General features: G+C 40.5%; 1 protein-coding gene across 4 annotated transcripts in view; it reads left to right on the plus strand.

Moving 5' to 3' along the window:
* The window catches only part of GOLIM4 (golgi integral membrane protein 4), a 71,403-nt gene that overhangs the window by 26,428 nt on the left and 26,815 nt on the right, over positions 1-18,160 (plus strand). For 2 of the 4 annotated variants that reach the window (XM_081954323.1, XM_081954322.1), the window contains exons 5-9: positions 914-1,064; positions 1,714-1,796; positions 5,427-5,510; positions 9,326-9,493; positions 17,342-17,698. In XM_081954323.1, the coding sequence (XP_081810449.1) occupies positions 914-1,064; positions 1,714-1,796; positions 5,427-5,510; positions 9,326-9,493; positions 17,342-17,698 (843 nt within the window). The remainder of the gene's footprint in view (positions 1-913; positions 1,065-1,713; positions 1,797-5,426; positions 5,511-9,325; positions 9,494-17,341; positions 17,699-18,160) is intronic. The other 2 variants (XM_081954324.1, XM_081954325.1) reach the window with 2 other exon arrangements.

Here is an 18,160-nt window from a genome sequence, read left to right on the forward strand (position 1 = left end):
TTTCAAGAACGGATTTTAAGGCTCAGAGATATTCTGAGTGATTTGCTGAAAGAGGTGGAGCTCTCGCCTTACAATCAGGAGGTTGTGAGTTTGATCCTAGATAGAGGCAGATGTAGGGTCTCCTGCTTGGGCAGGGGGTTGGACTAGATGATCTACAAGGTCCCTTCCAACTGTTAAACTGTCATTTAATCTTAATCTGAAAGGGTTCCATTTTCCCTTTTCTTCTTGTCCTACTTTTAGGACATTTTATTGTTGCTGATATATACATTGCAGGAAAAAGAAAGGATTGAGGGAAGAGCATGTGTAACAGGGTAGGACTAAACCATGCCTTAAAATCGGTTGAAACTCCCCCCCCCCAAACTATTTTTTTTCTTATCCTTTCAGTGGGAGGAGGTTATATTCTAAAAAAAATGTCAGAAAGTATCAAAATAAGGACAGCTAGTTTTGTGCTATGAAGGCATCAGGTTACAGTTGGAGAGACCATGAATTCTAGTTCCACCTGAGGCACAAGACCAACTGCATGACCTTGGGCCAGTCGCTTTCTCTCAGCCCTAGGAAAAGAAGCAATAGCAAATCATTTCTGGAAAAAAAAAAACCACCCCAAAAAACCCTGCAGAGACTTCTGCAGATATTCTCTGAGAATCGGACGTGATTGAACAGAAAAAGAAAAATCAAAATAAAGACGTAGGCCAGAAATGGTATACTGGGAGCATCTCCATCAACACTACACACACACACACACACACACACACACACACACAAAGAGACACAAACACACAGACACACACACAGACACACCCCTGCAATGATCATTGGAGTGATGCGGCATTGAAAAATCAAAAACAAAATTGGGCAGCTGCATAGATCAAGAAATCCTTGTGCTCTTTTCTTGTTTTGGTTTTGTGCTATGCAGAGCCAGCATGAAGAACTAAAGAAGCAGCACTCAGACCTGGAAGACGAGCACAAGCGACAGGGAGATGATTTCAACCGAGCAGTTGATGACCACAAGCAGAAATATGTGCAGTTACAGCAAGAAAAGGAGCAGGCAATGTCCAAGTTAAAAGGTATAGAGGGATGCTGTTTAAGTAATTTTGCAATTGGGGAACATAGGCCATCCTGTAGAGCCAGCTCTCATTTGCTAGTTGGTAGGAATGAATGAATGAATGAATGAAGTTGGTAGGGATGAATAGGGGACACAGTGGCTCAGTGGCTAAGACGCTGAGCTTCTCGATCAGAAGGTTGGCAGTTCGGCGGTTCGAATCCCTAGTGCCACGTAATAGAGTGAGCTCCCGTTACTTGTCCCAGCTTCTGCCAACCTAGCAGTTCGAAAGCATGTAAAAATGAAAGTAGAAAAATAGAAACCACCTTTGGTGGGAAGGTAACAGCGTTCCATGCGCCTTTGGCGTTTAGTCATGCCAGCCACATGACTACGGAGACGTCTTTAGACAGTGCTGGCTCTTCGGCTTTGAAACGGACATCAGCATCTCCCCCTAGAGTCGGGAACGACTAGCACCTGTGTGCGAGGGGAACCTTTACCTTTAGAAATGAATTATGGGTTTTTGTAGTTTGATACAGCAGTGGGAGGCATATATTTGGGCAAGACAGGTCTATTCAGATTAGCATTTAGTTAATATTTGAAAACATAAATCAATTAGAATTCCTCCTACGAAGATATGTCTGTTTGAACACTTCTTTACACTGAATTTTAAACAGAATCCATGTACAATCTGCAAGAAGAAAACAGACAATTGAGGAGATCCCACCAGGATATACATACTCAGCTGCAAGATGTGAAGGTAAGATCTTTATCTCCTAAAAAGACATGAGTGGGTGAGAAAGAGAGAAATACCTCTTTCTTTGCAAAGAGGAATACAAATGTTGCAATGTAACACAATGGAAAAAATGTTTCATCTTTGTGACAAGGGAATATGGTAGATATTTTTTTAAGTACACATTGTAGCATTTTGGAATTGTTCACACAGATCACCCATGCACAATTTAACATATCATCACTCTACTTCCTGCTCTCTTAATGATTAAAAGGAGAAGTAAACATGCTTCTTGCATATAAACCGTTGCATTTTTGATTTTTTTAAAAAAAAATCAGTAAATTATTAAATAAACCAATATAAGCCCTGGTTTTTACATGTTAAGAAATCACAGTATCCTTTAAGTCACATTTTTGTCTTCCATATACGGATAGTAGAAATGTGAATTAAATTCTGACTTCCATAGGGTTTGCTACACACATACCCATCACACTTTTCCCTTTTTGAAGTTGGCAGGGTAAAGCAGCGTGCAGCACTGCAGTAAGAAAATAATAAGCTGAAGACATTAAAGAGATGAGATAATAAAATAAGGGGAGATCTACTTAGTTCTACTTTATACTAATGTTGTTCATTACAGATACTTCTATCCTTTCAAATCCTCTTTGCTTCTACTATATCTGTATGGTATTTCATACTGTGTTTATCATCCATTTCTTCAGCTCCAATTTCTTGGGTTTCTTCTCAACCCATTCATTCTTCCTTCCTGTATGTTTTCTGCTCCAGCCACATTCATATATTTTTTTCTCTTATGACTGAGCAACCTCAAGATTTTTCACACAAGTAGTCCTCAACTTATGACAGCAATTGGGAGGAGAATTTCCTTTGCTAGGGATTGCAGTACTAAAGCATGGCTACATCACTTAGCAGCAGCAATCCCTGCAGTCCTGATTGCCGTTGGTAACGGAATGCCATGGTTATTAGGCCAGGCAACTTCCAGCCTGGCTTCCCACAAGCAAAGTCAGTGGGTGTTGTGACCTGTTGGCCACCGGCCCCTCGAGGTGGCGTGGGAGTCAGGGTCAGCATCAAGGCAACCTGAGAGCTCCTGGGAGAAAAGGGAACTGTTAGAGATAGAGACAGAGATGGAGCCTGGGTGGTCCATTAGCCCCCAGATGGAGAGCCAACAGTCCCCAGGTCTGGAGGTGGCTGATGAGGAAAAGGAGGGACATCTAGGTCCCGTGCCTGACATGCGGATGTGCAGAAGGCAGAGGAGAGGAGAGCAGTGGAAATCTATGGGCCGATCTTGGGAAAGGAAGAGCCATCGCTGCTAGCAAAGCCCCACCCTAGCTCTGGGGATAAAAGGCAGGGGGCAGAGGTGAATAGATGTGGCAGACAACTATTTATCTTCTGGATGGATGGACTTGTTAGCCTGCTGTGAGAGAGAGACTTTTTGCCAGGGGCTGCTGGCGCTCCTAATAAAGAAATCTTTTGAGTTAACTTCAGAGGATTGGTCGTGTTTGGGGAGCTGGGTCAGAAGAGTGGGGAAGCTGAGGTGAAGTTGCAAGTCCCAAATCTTCAGGCAGGTAAAGTGGCTGCTGCAATGTGGAAGGCGGAGTGAAGATGCACATGAGGTTTGGCATGGGGAAGATACATGAGGGTGTGAGGGAAGGTCTGGGAGGCTGCACAAGGGCAGGAAGGGGTGAGAGAGACTCAGTGGAGGTCAGGTAGGATGCACAAAGATGCAAAGGGAAGTGCGGGTTGGAAGGCTGCCTGGGGTTTTAAGGGATTCACAGAGGCACTGCATAGGTTGGGGACGGTAGGGTTGGAGTGGGTGCACAAAGATGTCAGGGGGCACAGAAGAGGCCCTGCATGTGTTGGGGAGGGTGCTAAAGGTACCACACAGGTCAGGGAGCATGTGAGGAGGTGTGGGGAGACACCAGTCAGGGAGTATGAGAATCTTCTCCTAAGCTGATCGTGCTAAACATTCACGATACTTGCTCAGTCTTGAGTCTCTGAAGGTTGGAATCTGAAAGTTTTTCTCTACTTGCTTGGCTCATTCCCATCCTTGCATTCACACCACCTGTATAATTCACACACATCCCGCTTCTCCCCAGCATTCACTCAGAATGTTGCACAGTTTTTCTCTGAATTCATTCCTCATTTTTTCATTATCACAGTTCACTGGAGCGTAACATGCAGCACTTGCCAATAAATTTCTATTTTCATGTACCCTTAAAACAGTCCGCGTAATACTAGTTCGTAGTTTTTGGCATTCAGTTTAATTCTTTTATTCCTAATTGAACTCACACCTTCATGCTCATGCATGTATTCATCAACAGCATTGCGCAAGATCAAACTACCTTCATTCATATCTCTTACAATCCGCTTAGATTCTCAGGCATACAACATACCTATTTTTCTTTCTTTCATTTATTCCTTTCAGTTACTCATTCACCCTCTTCCCATTTACTCCATTAACATTCCAAGTCTGCAATCTTCCATAAGCCATTCTTGTTGCCAAATAGATTATAGATAGTTCACAGATTAATTATCTTAGCTTGTAATTCTCTAAGAATTATGAGCTGCAGGATCAGTTTAAGGCTAGAGTAAAAAGGCAGAGAACATTTGTATGTGTTCAATTTATAAATGAATGGATAAATAAAACATATAAATGTTGTGGTGTATTGAAATCAATACAATAATTACACCTAATAGGTTTTTTTAGCAGATGAAGTTCATAGAAATGCCCAATGCATTAGATGGTGGAAAGAAACTTCCTTATTTGTTCATTTTGTCCATTTTTATCCTGAAATGTATGAGGAAATAATTTTTATTGATGGTAAATGAGGAATAATAATTTTCTGTAGAAATTCATGCACAAAACCATTCGTTCTGAGAACAAACTAGCTGGTATGTTGGATAGGACAGGATATAATAGAAAAATGAATAGAATAGAATAGAATAGAATAGAATAGAATAGAATAGAATAGAATAGAATATGTGTGTATGTGTGTGGACAGTATAAAACTAAGCTTTCCTCTGTGGGATTCATTTTAATTGGGAAAGATAATCTATTTAACTTTAGAGGCTATTTGGGTTCTGATGTATAAGGCTAATTAAAAACAGAAAAATCATATTTTAGCATTTTTTCTTGCTAAGTCATTTTTTTAAATGATGGTGTATTAAATCGCCCACACTTGACTATATTCAAGCAGCAAACTTGTACATTAAGTTTGTCATTCATGGTTTATGTCTGTTTTCAATCTATGTTTTCTAGTTGTGACTGCATAAATCCACCCCTCATTTATTAAAGTTTGATAAAATGCATATTCTGTACAGTGTAACCCCATATTAATGAACTTAAATGGCATGAATGAAAACTCTGTGTATAATTACATCATTTGTCATAAATGGCATAATCTATGTCACGCATAACAATGGTGCTGGAGATAACATACTCTTTTGATTTAATAGTGAGAAGCAAGAAAGAGCCACTCCTTTTAATTTACCTGTTAAACCGAGGCTTTGCTGTATTTTTAATAAAAGCAAGGTTAAAAAGCAAGTGGGAAGTCAATGCTTGACAGCCTCCATAAGAAATATCTTTTAAGCTTTGAAGAAACACTTGGGTTCGCATTTAATGTGGCATTTTCTTTTGTGTAGTTTCAGCATAAGAATTTAATCTCCCAACACAACCAGCTTGTAATGACACTGGAAGAACACAAGAGCGCACTAAAAGCTGCGCAGGTCAGCCACCAGATCGGCATTGCGTTAGCAGTGGTGGTTTTCTTTTTGCTTCCCCCCCCTTAAATCTTCTAATATTTCTTGCTTCTTTTTTTCCTGCTGTCCGTAACTTTTATGCATGCAAACCTGGGTTCTCTCATTAATAACCAGCTGCCCTCTGGAACAAGATCTGCATGCCTAGAAGGATTTCCCGCTATGCCAGAATTGCGGAGCTAAGAAATCAGTAACTATTTTTTAAAATTATTATTACAGCTCTAGTAATATTCAGGTAGTCTTCGACCTGCGGCCACAATTGAGTCCACCATTTCTGTTGCTAAGTGAGGCAGTTGTTAAGTGACTTTTGCCCCATTTTACAACCTTTCTTGCCATAGTTGTTAAGTGAATCACTACAGCTGTATGATCTTGAGACTATAGAGCACGGGTGTCCAAACTTGGGAACTTTAAGACTTGTGGACTTCAACTCCCAGAATTCCCCAGCCAGCATGGCTGGCTGGGGAATTCTGGGAGTTGAAGTCCACAAGTCTTAAAGTTCCCAAGTTTGGATACCCCTGCTATAGAGACTTTAGAAATCATTTTTGTAAGACTGAATACATTCTCCCAACCGTCTCATTTTATTTTTCATGTGAATCCGTGGGGGTGGGGGTGGTGTTGAGATGTTCCCACGGGGGGGGGGGGGGCTGCTATGGGTTCGCCCAGGTTTGGGAGAACCGATAGCTAATGTTATGGCCGGTTTGAAGAACCTCCGAATCCCAACCCTGGTTGGCCCCTCCCCTCCCAGGAGTCTCCACACGGCCTGTTTTGGATGCGAGGTAAATGCAGGGCTTGCACAGAGGCTCATGGGGGGGGGGGGAAACGGACCTCCCAGAAGTTCTGGAAGGCCAGAAACGGACTCATTTCCGGAATCCACAGGGCCTCTGGAGCCCAGGACGAGGTAGTTTTTGTCCTCCCAGAGGCTCAAGGAAAGCCTCTGGAGCCTGAGGAGGGTGAAAATGTCCCCTGTCACCGTGGTGCAGGAGGCCGAGTAGGCCACACCCAACATGGCCACGCCCACCTAGTAACCGAGCAGGGAACCCCTTGCTGAAATTTTTAAAGCCCACCCCTGGATGTTTCCTGATATTAGTTTCTTGGAATAGATTCAGCCCTCCCTGTATCCAACTGGTGCTTGGGTAGTGATTCTTCCTCTGTCCTTCAAGGTCATTCTCTATTCAATCTCCTCTGAGAGTTAGATTCTGTCTCATTTCTGCCAGAGGTGTAGCTAGGTAATTTACACCTGAATATAATGAATATTTCTCATCTAAGAGTAACTATGCTGTTACCTTGAGGCAAGATGGGCTTTTACAATAGGCTTAACAAATAAATAAATGTTGTTGAAGGGAAGTAAAAATAAAAGGAGCAGCATACCTAATCTACTGCCCCAAATTATTAAATATGAGCAAAAACTAAAGCCAAGGGAGCTTTAATAAGTCCTTGGATCAGGCTGGGGAGCCAAACAATGTCCTCGCCTGTTCTTGTGGCCTCCCATCTCCCATTGTATCTTCCTCAACCCATTGTAACCATAGTGAAAGCTATGTTGATAAACGGATTGTAGTTTGTTTCGTGTGTCTATATGATTTGAATTTCAAAAAAGGGGAAAAAATATAAACAGAAAGCCACAGGAAAGAAAATCCTTATCTGTTTTGCTTTGCTTTGTCCATATTATCTCTTAGGTATAACATCTTTTTTTCCTCCCTGGAGGGAGAACAGACACGGCAGGTCTGCGTATCTTTTTACTCTGAAACAAGTCTCAGGGCTCAGAAGTGTCCCTTGAACACAGCATATCTCCTTGGCTTCCCAGTTGATGCCAATTCCATTGCCTCTGCTTTTATCAGCAAAGGCTGGTCCTGGTACTTTTCCTGCGTTTGGATTAAATGTCTTCTATTTGGCATTAAGCTAAAAACTGTCATCACTGACATCAGCAGAACCCTTTCAAAAGCCCTTAAGGTTTAATTTCCTATCGGCTGCTGACTGGAGATGAGTGCTTTTCATATCAGGAGGAGGAGGAGGAGAGGGAAACATGCTGGTGTGGTGGAGTATATGGAGAAGCATCATGGCTCTCTGGTTTAGGAACTCTATTGCAGTTGCTTCCTCAACATCTAGTTTTGGTCGCCATGATATAAAAGGAAGCTGAGACTCTAGAAAGAGTGCAGAGAAGAGCAACAAAGATGATTAGGGGACTGGAGGCTAAAACCTAGGAAGAACAGCTGCAGGAATTGTGTAGATCTAGTTTAATGAAAATAAGAACTAGGGGCACTTGCAGTGTTCCAGTATTTGAGGGGTACCACAAAGAAGACGGGGTTAACTTATTTTCAAAAGTACCCGAAGGCTGGACAAGAAGCAGTGGATTAATCAAGGAGAGAACTAACCTAGAAAGAACTAAGAAGAAATTTCATGACAGAACAATTCATCAATGGAACACGTTGCCTCCAGAAGCTGTGGTTGTTCTAACACTGGACATTTTTAAGAACAAATTGGACAACCATTTGTCTAAAATGGTGTAGGGTTTTCTTTCTATCAGATGCAGTTGTTGTTGTTTTGTTTTTAAAAAGTCTTTAAACTTAGTCTCTATCTACTTGGCAATTAAGTTAGCGAAAATTGTTTTATTTTTGTCGATGTAGTTTTATAATTCCTTCCCATGCTCTCTTACAGTGATAATTTCACTGGATGTTTTACAGTGAAAGGTGGAGCCAGTGAGAATTGAACTCTTGGCAGTGAGCAAAGTTAGCCAGCAATATTACATTCTAAACACTGCGCCATCACGTCTCTTAGCCACGGGTATAGCACAGACATATTGCAGAAAGCCAATAATCACTCTATTCCATTCACTCAGTCATGTCTTCCTTTCTGTGAGGCTATTAAAATCAACTCCACATGCAGCCTTCGTCACATGGATTTACAGGGAGTTTTGAACTAGATGGTGTCTATTGATGTGGCTCCATCACCAGGCCTTGCTCTTGTGACCTAGTAATTGTGCTGGAGAATGATCATTAGTTTGTTTCAGGGAGCTATTCGGTCACCTCTCTCTTTCTCTCTCTACATATTTTATCAAGAGTCACTCTTTTTAAACACTATAGACTGCAGCAAGCTGAATTTAGCAGAGTAATATTTCCCAATCTCTTATTCTGCAGATTCTTTCCAAGAGTTCCCAAGACATCCTGGGGTTGATCCATTCTTAAACAAACACTTTTGTTTTAAAAAAGGGAAGCCTATCCTTATGGGAAACTGAACAAGACAATCCTTCCTTCCTTCCTTCCTTCCTTCCTTCCTTCCTTCCTTCCTTCCTTCCTTCCTTCCTTCCTCCCTCCCTCCCTCCCTCCCTCCCTCCCTCCCTCTCTCCCTTCCCTCCCTCCTCCCTCCCTTCTTTCCTTCTCTTCCTCCTTCCTTCCTTCCTTCCTTCCCTCCCTCCCTCCCTCCTTCCCTCTCTCCCTCCTTTCTATTTTATTCCATGATGCTTTCTATTTGTGGGTGGGCTTTTTTCCCTTCCCAAAGATTGAAGGAAGGTGTAATAATTCACTACTGACAGTTTCTTCTTCTGCGTGGCATGAAAAACTAATCCCCTTTCTGAGCTATGGGGATTTTCTGCTAGACTTTGCATGTCTGCTGCAATGTGTTAAACTGATGCACTCTGCCGCATAGAAAGATGTATCACATGGACATTTTTGATCAAATGTGCATGTTTAGTTAAAATGCCTGCATCGGCTCGGAGCCTCTTGCTTCCCTGCGTTTATTACTGAGACCAGCTTCTCTGTCAGTGAAATCTAATGGTTACATTTGATTTCTAGTCTCAGGTGGAAGAATACAGGCAGTTGAAGGACACCTTAAAAAAGATGCCCAGTTTCCAGAAACCTGAAAAATTTGAGTCGCCACATGGTTTGCCTGCGACACCTGTGCCTTCTCCTCTGAGTGATTCCAAAACACAGGGCACAGATGCCGCTAAAGAGCAAAAAGAGGTAATATGAAATGACTGTGTTAAGGCAACGCAATCGTATTTAATCATCATCATGGTTTATTAGCATTGATACAGTGCTCTGAACATTACTGCAGCAGTAGCCCATGTAACAATCCTATTAAAAAGGTCGCTGTTATCATTTCAAAGGGCAGGAGAAGAGAAGCTGAGCAGGACAAATGATTTAATCTAGATATCACATTAAAACACAGCTTTAAAAAAAAGCCTTGGATAGTGATTTCCTAAGTAGTTTCCTAAGATATCCTCAGCCAGGATATGAAAATTGGAATTCCTTCTGACAAGGAATTGCGATCATTATGGCAGTGGCACCCTCCAACTATGATAAAGGACACTTACTTTATTCTAGCACTTATTTAATAAACATCAGAACATTGGCCGTAATAAGGATCTGATTTACAGCCAAGGCTAATATTGGAATCTGTTCTTGCTTCCCTGTTGAGATAGTTGAAGAATTGCCTAAAAATGAAACTCCCCCACATCTGAGGAGGGGAGAGGAATAATACAAATTAAGAAAAGTCCTTTCAGTTGCAGGATCTGAAGTATTTCTTCATTTTCTGCTGCTCTGTCCTCCATCTTTGGATGTAGGCAGGCCACAAGCCGCTTGTGGATTAGAGGAAATGTTGGAGAAGAATAGAAGCTTCTGGCAAATTCTTGAACCAGATTCCAGCTTCATCCATGTCCCCGATCCCTATTCCTCTGTTCCAGGCATATGAATTAGAAGTGAACCAGATTTCCAAATTGCGGAACACATGTATAACAAGGACAGCCTGAGATGGTTTGGCGGAAGCCTGTGATTACAGGAGAAAAATATTTTTTTTTTGGGGGGGGGTAGAGAAATATTGAAAATGGACAGTAGGACGAAGGATGCCAGAAACTGTCAATTGGCAGTACAATCTTTGACAACAGAAAATGACAATTGGGACTATCTTAAGTAAAGGTTGTCTGTCTGACTAGAATTTTGACATCGTCTATCCTGAAGTGTGTTGCAAGACCTATTTGCCAGTTTTACATTGGTCATTTTTAAGTAACTTGACCTGACTCCATTTTTATACAAACGACTTGAATTAAACATTTTTCACATCATAGTGCATTTCACACCAGTATGTCTATTGGCATGTATGCTAATCAGCCTGAGTAGGGTTAGTCAGACTCAATGCACCCCAAATGTAGTAGTATTCCTTTTTTATACTTGCGAATAATTTTTATTTAGGGTTTTGATTACAATAGTAAAATCTAATACAAAAGAAAGAAGACTAGAAAGAAATAATGAAAAGTGCAAGGGAGAAGAAAAAAATGGAAAGACAATTAAAGACCTATGGAGATTCTCAGTCATCCAGGTGAGGGTTGTCCCAGAGGTGCTTTTTTAAGAGGCAACTGGACTTTGTGGAGTTTTTTTTGAAGACGTTCCAGAGTTGAAGTAGCTTCTTGGATGAGAAGTGAAATGTCTTCAAAGAACAACCAGAAAGTCTAGTTGCCTCTTGAACAAGCATCTTTGAGAGAAAGAAAAGTAGAAATATAATCGGAAGAGAGAGAGAGAGAAAAAGAAATATGTAAGGTGACTTCCAATCTTCATCACAAGTACCGTTTAAGCCAATTTTGTAACTCTGTACCCCCTCTTATTTTACAACCAAAGTTCTCTTTATCCCATATCCCATCTCTTATAGACAAATCCATAAAGCACAATCTTTTCAGGCCTTGGATCGGCAAAAAAGTCCATTTAGGATACCAGTTCCAGACAAAGTGATAGGGCAGTTGTAGTAGAGAACATGTAGACGACATCCATTTTTACTCTAACCAGGTTAAGCAGGACAAATTCAACTTTATAAGTATAGCAATAAGAATTGAAGAATTTAACTACAGTGGTACTTTGGTTGCACCTTGGTACTCAACTGCCTTGAAACTCATCGAATTTGATACTCAATGCATTTTTATGTGAAAATTTTGTCCCGGTACTCATCTGACAAGCTAGAATTTGTCAGGGCTTCCTTGTGACTCACCATATTATTCCTTATGGGAAAAAATTGCTTTGTACTCATTGTTTGTGGTAATCATTGTGCCTCCTGGAACCAATTAACAATGAGTACCGAGGTATCACTGTACAGTGGAATTGTTAGATTGACATAGGGTGAAAGGACAGTGGTGAAATATGATTTCTAGATGTTCCGATTTTCAGTTATGGAAAAACGTCAGTGTGATTTGGGGAGTGCTGCTTGCTTTTCCAGCACTACGATGTAGGACACATTTTGTGATGTGTGTCCAAAGTATAAAAGAATCCAGCAGAAAGCTGTCAGAAATGGCCAGTCTTCATTTAAAATGAAATAAAACATAAATATTCATTAAAAAAAAGCTTTCTTTGGGGATTTTCATGTTTACTGAGCTTGATTTTCTTTTTGCAAATGTCACAATTAATGAAATGTTTGCAAGAAAAAAAGCACTAGCTCTGTGAATATCAAGATTCCAACATTTTAACCCTAAGATACACATAATCACTTTGTACCTTGGTTAGACAAATCAGGGGATCTTCTACAGTACGTGTTTCATGTCAGAGTGGTAAGTCAGCATGGGCTGTGTTAAGTCATAGTCCAGAATAACTTACAAGGTAATAGATATTTCAAGAACAAAGCAGCATGGGGTACCAATACACATAGAAGTAGTCCACACTTAGCAACCACGGTTGGAACTAGCAACTCTACTGCTAAGCGGCACAGTCATTAAATGAAGCATCACACAATGGTACTGACTTGTAACATCAGTTTTGGATGCAGTGAATTACCTCAGTTCATTAAGTGCGACATCACATGTGCTTGCCATTTCATAGTTCATCTTACTTGAAGCAGTCGTTTGCCTTCCATCATAGCCAAGTGACAGAATCTGGATATGTTATCTGAGATGTCTATTTCCCAGATCAGCTACAAGATAGTTATCCTCCAGCCTGCCTAGATATGTTATAGATGGGGAAGTACAGAAAGCCCAAATCATGTATGTATAAAAGACACAACAGGGCGATACATGGCTCACAGTTTGGATTTTCTTCTCACCACATAAGCAGATGTGGCGGTGCCCTCCCAAAGGAAAAAAAGTGAGACGGTATTACCATGAGACGGTGTAAAAGAATTTCTGATATAGGGAGATGTGATGTTAAATAAACAATGGCTGGACTTCTCCCTGAAGTGAAGTTAGTGAAGCTTGGCTGAAATACAAGTACTCCTTGACTTATGACCACAATTGAGCCTGGAATTTTGATTGTCCATTGTCATGACCATTAAGCAAGACACCCACATGGCTGTCTCACTCAATGACCACAATCCTAGCACTCCCCATGCCTCAAGGGGTGGGGGAGACCTTGGTAGTCTTGATAGCCACAGGATATGGAAATCTGCCAGTAGTATGCTGGCCTCCCCACCACCACTCCTGAAAAGCCTGGCCTTCTCCCTCCCCTCTGGCCTTCTCTCTGTCCCACCACACCCAAGTCCACTTACCTTTCCCTGCTGCTGCTGGCAGGTGCACCCAGCCAATGCAAAGCTCAGTTAGAAAGCTAACAAATACAGTTTTCATCAAGGCTAGAAAAGCAATCTTTTTCAAGGCTGGCCAGGAAAGGGAACTTTACACAGCACTGCAGCAGAATACTTAACATTATTAAATATTAGTATTATTAATTGATACTAGGCAGAAATATTAATACAAGGCAGAAGGTAGGCAGAAAATTGGATGGATGATGGAAAACAGGAGTGTCCTACCTTACACAGTAAGCGTAAATATGTGCATGGAGTCCCATTTGACATCTTTAAAGTAATTGGCCAGTACGCTCACAATTGGCTACTGTATTGGATATGGTGAGTCTCAATATACCAATTTATCAGAAAGCTTTCCACTAGACTGGTGTAATATACCAATTTATCACAGGGTTCTTCATGTCAGCAATGCTTCCAAATTATCCCTTGAAGATGTTTTGCTTGGGCTTGCAGATACAATATCTAGAATCAGTTTCTATGCTTTCTAAGCCTTGGGCAGGATGCTCTTCTAGTCAGTGACTTTTGTACAAGTTGCAGCTGAACAAGTCACTTCTGGATATTGGCCTGAAGCCATTTGAGGCTTCAGAGTGATACAGAGCACCATTTTGAGGAGACCCACATGGCTTCTTTGTCCTGAGAGGGAAAATTGCATCATTTCTGCCATGTAAAATGGGTTAATGAGAAAAGTGAAGCTGGTTGGCTTACCTTTTACTCTGGTATCCTTTTGGGACCTTTGTGGAGCTCAAAGCCATTCTATAAATAAATACAATATCATATTTTGTTCCTTTGTTTTTACTTTTATATTGTTTTATTGTTATTTTTCTGTATTTTACTTCGTGAACCTCGCAGAGTTGTTGGGATTTAATCTGCACATTTAATCAACGTATGCATAAGTAAATGGCTGGTGCTTTACTTTGCCTGCCTGCTTTCCATCTATCCATCCATCCATCCATCCATCCATCCAAAAGGCAACTAGGAAAGAATGTGTCCAGGAATACCTTAGCAGTGGTAGGCACATTACTGCCTACCTACCCACTAGAGCAGGGGTGTCAAACTCGTGGCGTCACGGCGGCATCACGTGATGTATCGCGACTTTTCCCCCCTTTGCTAAACTGGGCGTGGGTGTGGCCAGCATGTGATGCATCAGACGCGCAGGCCGCAGGTTTGACACCCCTGCACTAGAGTGTAAACATATTTGTTATCTGTTTCAAAGAATTACTAATCTTGACTTCCTAAGTAATTTGTCTTTCAGCACCAGCAATGGTGGAAGTTGTATCAGCCACCCTGTGCTTTCTTCTGCTCTTGAGATATGATTTTCTTCAGATACAGAGAATTTTTCCTCAACCTTTTTTTTTTTTGGCAAGGGAAGGGAGATTTCCTCCCCCCCTCCCCAGCTTTTCCTTTTCAATTTTCTTTTGCACCTGAAAAGGAGAATGACGCTCCTTCCAGATGACACACAAATAGCTAGAGGGGCCAAAAGAGGCAGTCCACCCTTGCTTATTTTTCCTTTCTCTTTCTCTCCCACCTTCAAGGTCACCGTATGTCATGATACAAAGCACCTTGCACGTGGACGAGGCTGGGATTTTCTAGTTGGGCTGTTTCAGGCCTTTGTTGCTGGGTTAAGACAGGTTTTCAGTGTTTTCTACAATAAAAGGATTTTTTTTTTAAGTGCCATTGATTTTCAGCAACTATCAACCTTTTATCCTATTTAACGATAACGAGGGAACAGGTTGTTACCTAGCATTTGCTTTCATACCCATGGTTTTCCTCCCCCCCCCCCAAGCTTGTTCCATTTGTATCCGTTCTGGGGGAGATGTTTTAATTGGGGGACTGGTTGCTTGCATCAAGAAAATGCAGCCCTTGGCACAAGAACAAGCAAGCTAGTGGCCTGTAATATAAAAGTATGAATCATAGCATTGATTTAGCTTAGGCTGCGCAGGCTGGAAGTAATCCGAAAAGAGACCTTTGTGTCCTTTTTACTCCCACAGCATATGGACAACTATGCATAATCAGATATGGCCCCTCTGTGAATGTTTGTGTTTAATAAAACATTGATAGAGATCTTTGCTCTTTCCAAATGTCACATTATTATAATTTAAGCAAGGTAAAAGTAGTCTAAATTCCAGATATCGTCTTGTTTGGATACAAAAAGCTTCAGTTTTATTTCTTAATGAAAATCTGTTAAGTCTGCCTTTAAGAGTGGGATGAAAAAAAAAATGAAACCAAGAAAGAATAAGCAGCAGGAATGGGTGTTTCAGATCAGGAAAATATAGCTCTTGGAAGTAATTGTGGATTGTGGGATTGAGAAAAATAGGTCCCAAGAATATTGCTGATGTGAGACATTAGCTGTGAAGCAAAAATACAGATTTACATAGGCAAATTGATTTTTTTAGGGCTAATTTCACACACGAATGTCTACCTGTTGATGTCCCAAGCCTTAATGTCTTAGTAGTCTGATACCCAACTATGGAAAGGAATTCAGTGTTGAAATTGCCACCAGATTATGCTTAATATGGCCTTAATTCTCAAGTCATAGTAAGTGATCAGAAACATAGGTTTCTATCTCTGATGAAACATATACATGTGAATTTATCCTTAAATATATATTCACGTTGTGATGGATTAAAATTAAAGTCTAGCTTTATGATACAGCAATTTCTAGCCAAATAGTTTTAGAGAGTAATACAAGTGAAATCTGAAAGCTAAAATTGGGTTCTGTAAAGATTCCACTTAATTTGTGTATAATAGGTCCAATAATTATTTCAGTGCTCACTTTGTCTCGGCATAAAGCTATTTCCATTAATAAAATATGGCAACATAATTCCCTGGACCTTACAGATTGTCCCCTGTATATTGTATTTACCTTCCTTTTTCCATTCTTGATCCTTAGACTATTCATCTTGAGAACGTGAGTTGACTGAGGGATAGCTTTTGAATTATGTAAAATGTGTACCGAGGCACACAAATACTTTCTTTAAAAGTGCCTAAATCCTTACAGCAAGACTATATGGACATAAATTGCAGTAAAATGTTTAAAAATGATCCTTCACCCTAGTTACATTTTTTTTTAAAAAAGTAAAAATAGTGTAAACTACATCATCAGTTTAGCCAACAATCTGGATTTATTCCAAACAAGATAAGTTTTTTTTAAGGACAGCAATTATCTCAGCATTTTGTGGTGAGTACCTCTTCCCTAAAAGGAGAAAGAGCCACAAAAGAATAGAATAGAAATGTCAGGAGGCTTAAGACACATAAAAGTGGAATTACAATTGAAATAATTCAAATGCAGTTCTTCATAATTAATTCCCATATGATTATTATAATATTAATGACAATTGATGTGTTTTTTATTCTTTTCTTTCATGTTAAACATCATTCAGTAGCAACTATTTGGAGGATCTCTGGAGTCATTTTCAAAGATCCATTTCAAGGCTCTAGCCCAGAGGTCTTCAAACTTGGCAACTTTAAGACTTGTGGACTTCAACTCCCAGAATTCTCCAGCCAACTGGCTGGAGAATTCTAAGAGTTGAAGTCCACAAGTCTTAAAGTTGCTAAGTTTGGGGACCCGTTCCCTAGACTGTGAGTTTCTAAGTTCAACAAAGCTCACAACAAAGATGAATATTTTCATGGCCTTTGTAAAGAAAAAAAAATAGAACATCTGTTTTAGGGAGACAGGTCCTTGAACTGAAAAACAAACCAGCAGAAAAGCTGTGTCCTTCACCATTCTCACCTTGAATGGACCTGTTATCAGTGAACTATGCAGTCTCATAGGGAAGTAAGCAGTTCATAGATGACCTAATTCTAAGCTATCCTAGCGCTTTAGCACTAAAAAAGTAACACTTTGAATTGTGTATTTTTCGCAAGGCAAAACTTCCAAAACTACTTTCAAAAGCTGTTCTATTTTTCCCCTCTCTGCATCACTGTAGGAAAAAAAAATATATATTTTATGATGTACATTCTAACTTTTCCAATGTATCATGATTTATGTCCTGATTAGATTAATTTTCCTCCAGGGAATCTTGGTACCATACGAGACCTTCTTCCTCCATTTTTTCCCCTATAATAGCAAATCACGTAAAGAAAGAAGGGCAATCCTGCAAAGTAGATTGGACAGAACAATCATATTTGACCTGAAGTCATCTAAGTGAGCTTCCATGGTTGAGTGGTCTCCCAATACTAGCCCAATTTTATATATTTTATCTGCCACATCAGACTATTGAAAGCTTGACAGGAAGTAAATCCTTTGAAATTCAGTGTATAATCCAGAAGCATATTATTTGGAACTAACCTCTCAGATTTAATGATTTATATTATTGTAGATTATGCAAAAGGGTGAGCAGTCACAAGAGGCAGAAGAAGCTATTAAAGTAAACCCTAGGGAAGGAAGAGAACAGACAGCAGAACTTTTTCACCCTGACAGAAAAGTGATGGAAGGTCACGGGCCACGGGAATTAAATATTCAGGAAAAGCAAGAAGCAGGAGAAGACGAGGAACAACATGCAGAGCAAGATGAAGAAGAGCAGAAAAAAGAATTAGAAGAAGAAGAAATGGAGCAAGCTGGGCAACCGGAACACTTAACAGATGATCTCGATCAAGTCCCAGAAGAGCATGAATGGAAGGACAAAGAACAGACTGACGAGGAAACCAACATGGTTGGAGAACACAACCATTCACAGGTGGGCTCACTTCTCCCCCCACTTCCCCCGAGAATATTTGCATGTCTTCCTCAAGTCAAGTTTGACTCTTGGTGGACCTCTTCGTATTGTTCATGGACACCTTCATTATTGTTTCTGTGGCAATAATGGAAAATGGTTTGCCGTCTTTTTTTTAAACTTTCCAGTCTAGATTATGACCTTACGACTTCTTGTGCTTTCCCATCTGAGTACTAATCAGGTCTGATTCTGCTTAGCAATTTTGAGATTGGCCAAGGCTGTGAATCAGGTTAGAGAACCTGATCTGAAAACCTGAATCTGAGAACCATTTTCAGGTTTATTTGGAAGTCCATCCCATTGTATTTAATTGGAATCAATCGCCTACCTTTGATATATTAAGACATACTTGTTGAGAATTTTAGGTTATCATTGCTTGGCAGCAACTTCTGGGTGCCTCCTGCCATTGAATTCATTTGTAATTAATGG

The sequence above is a fragment of the Natrix helvetica genome (genome assembly GCF_964273705.1).
Source record: "Natrix helvetica genome assembly, chromosome: 5".
Lineage (NCBI taxonomy): Eukaryota > Metazoa > Chordata > Lepidosauria > Squamata > Natricidae > Natrix > Natrix helvetica.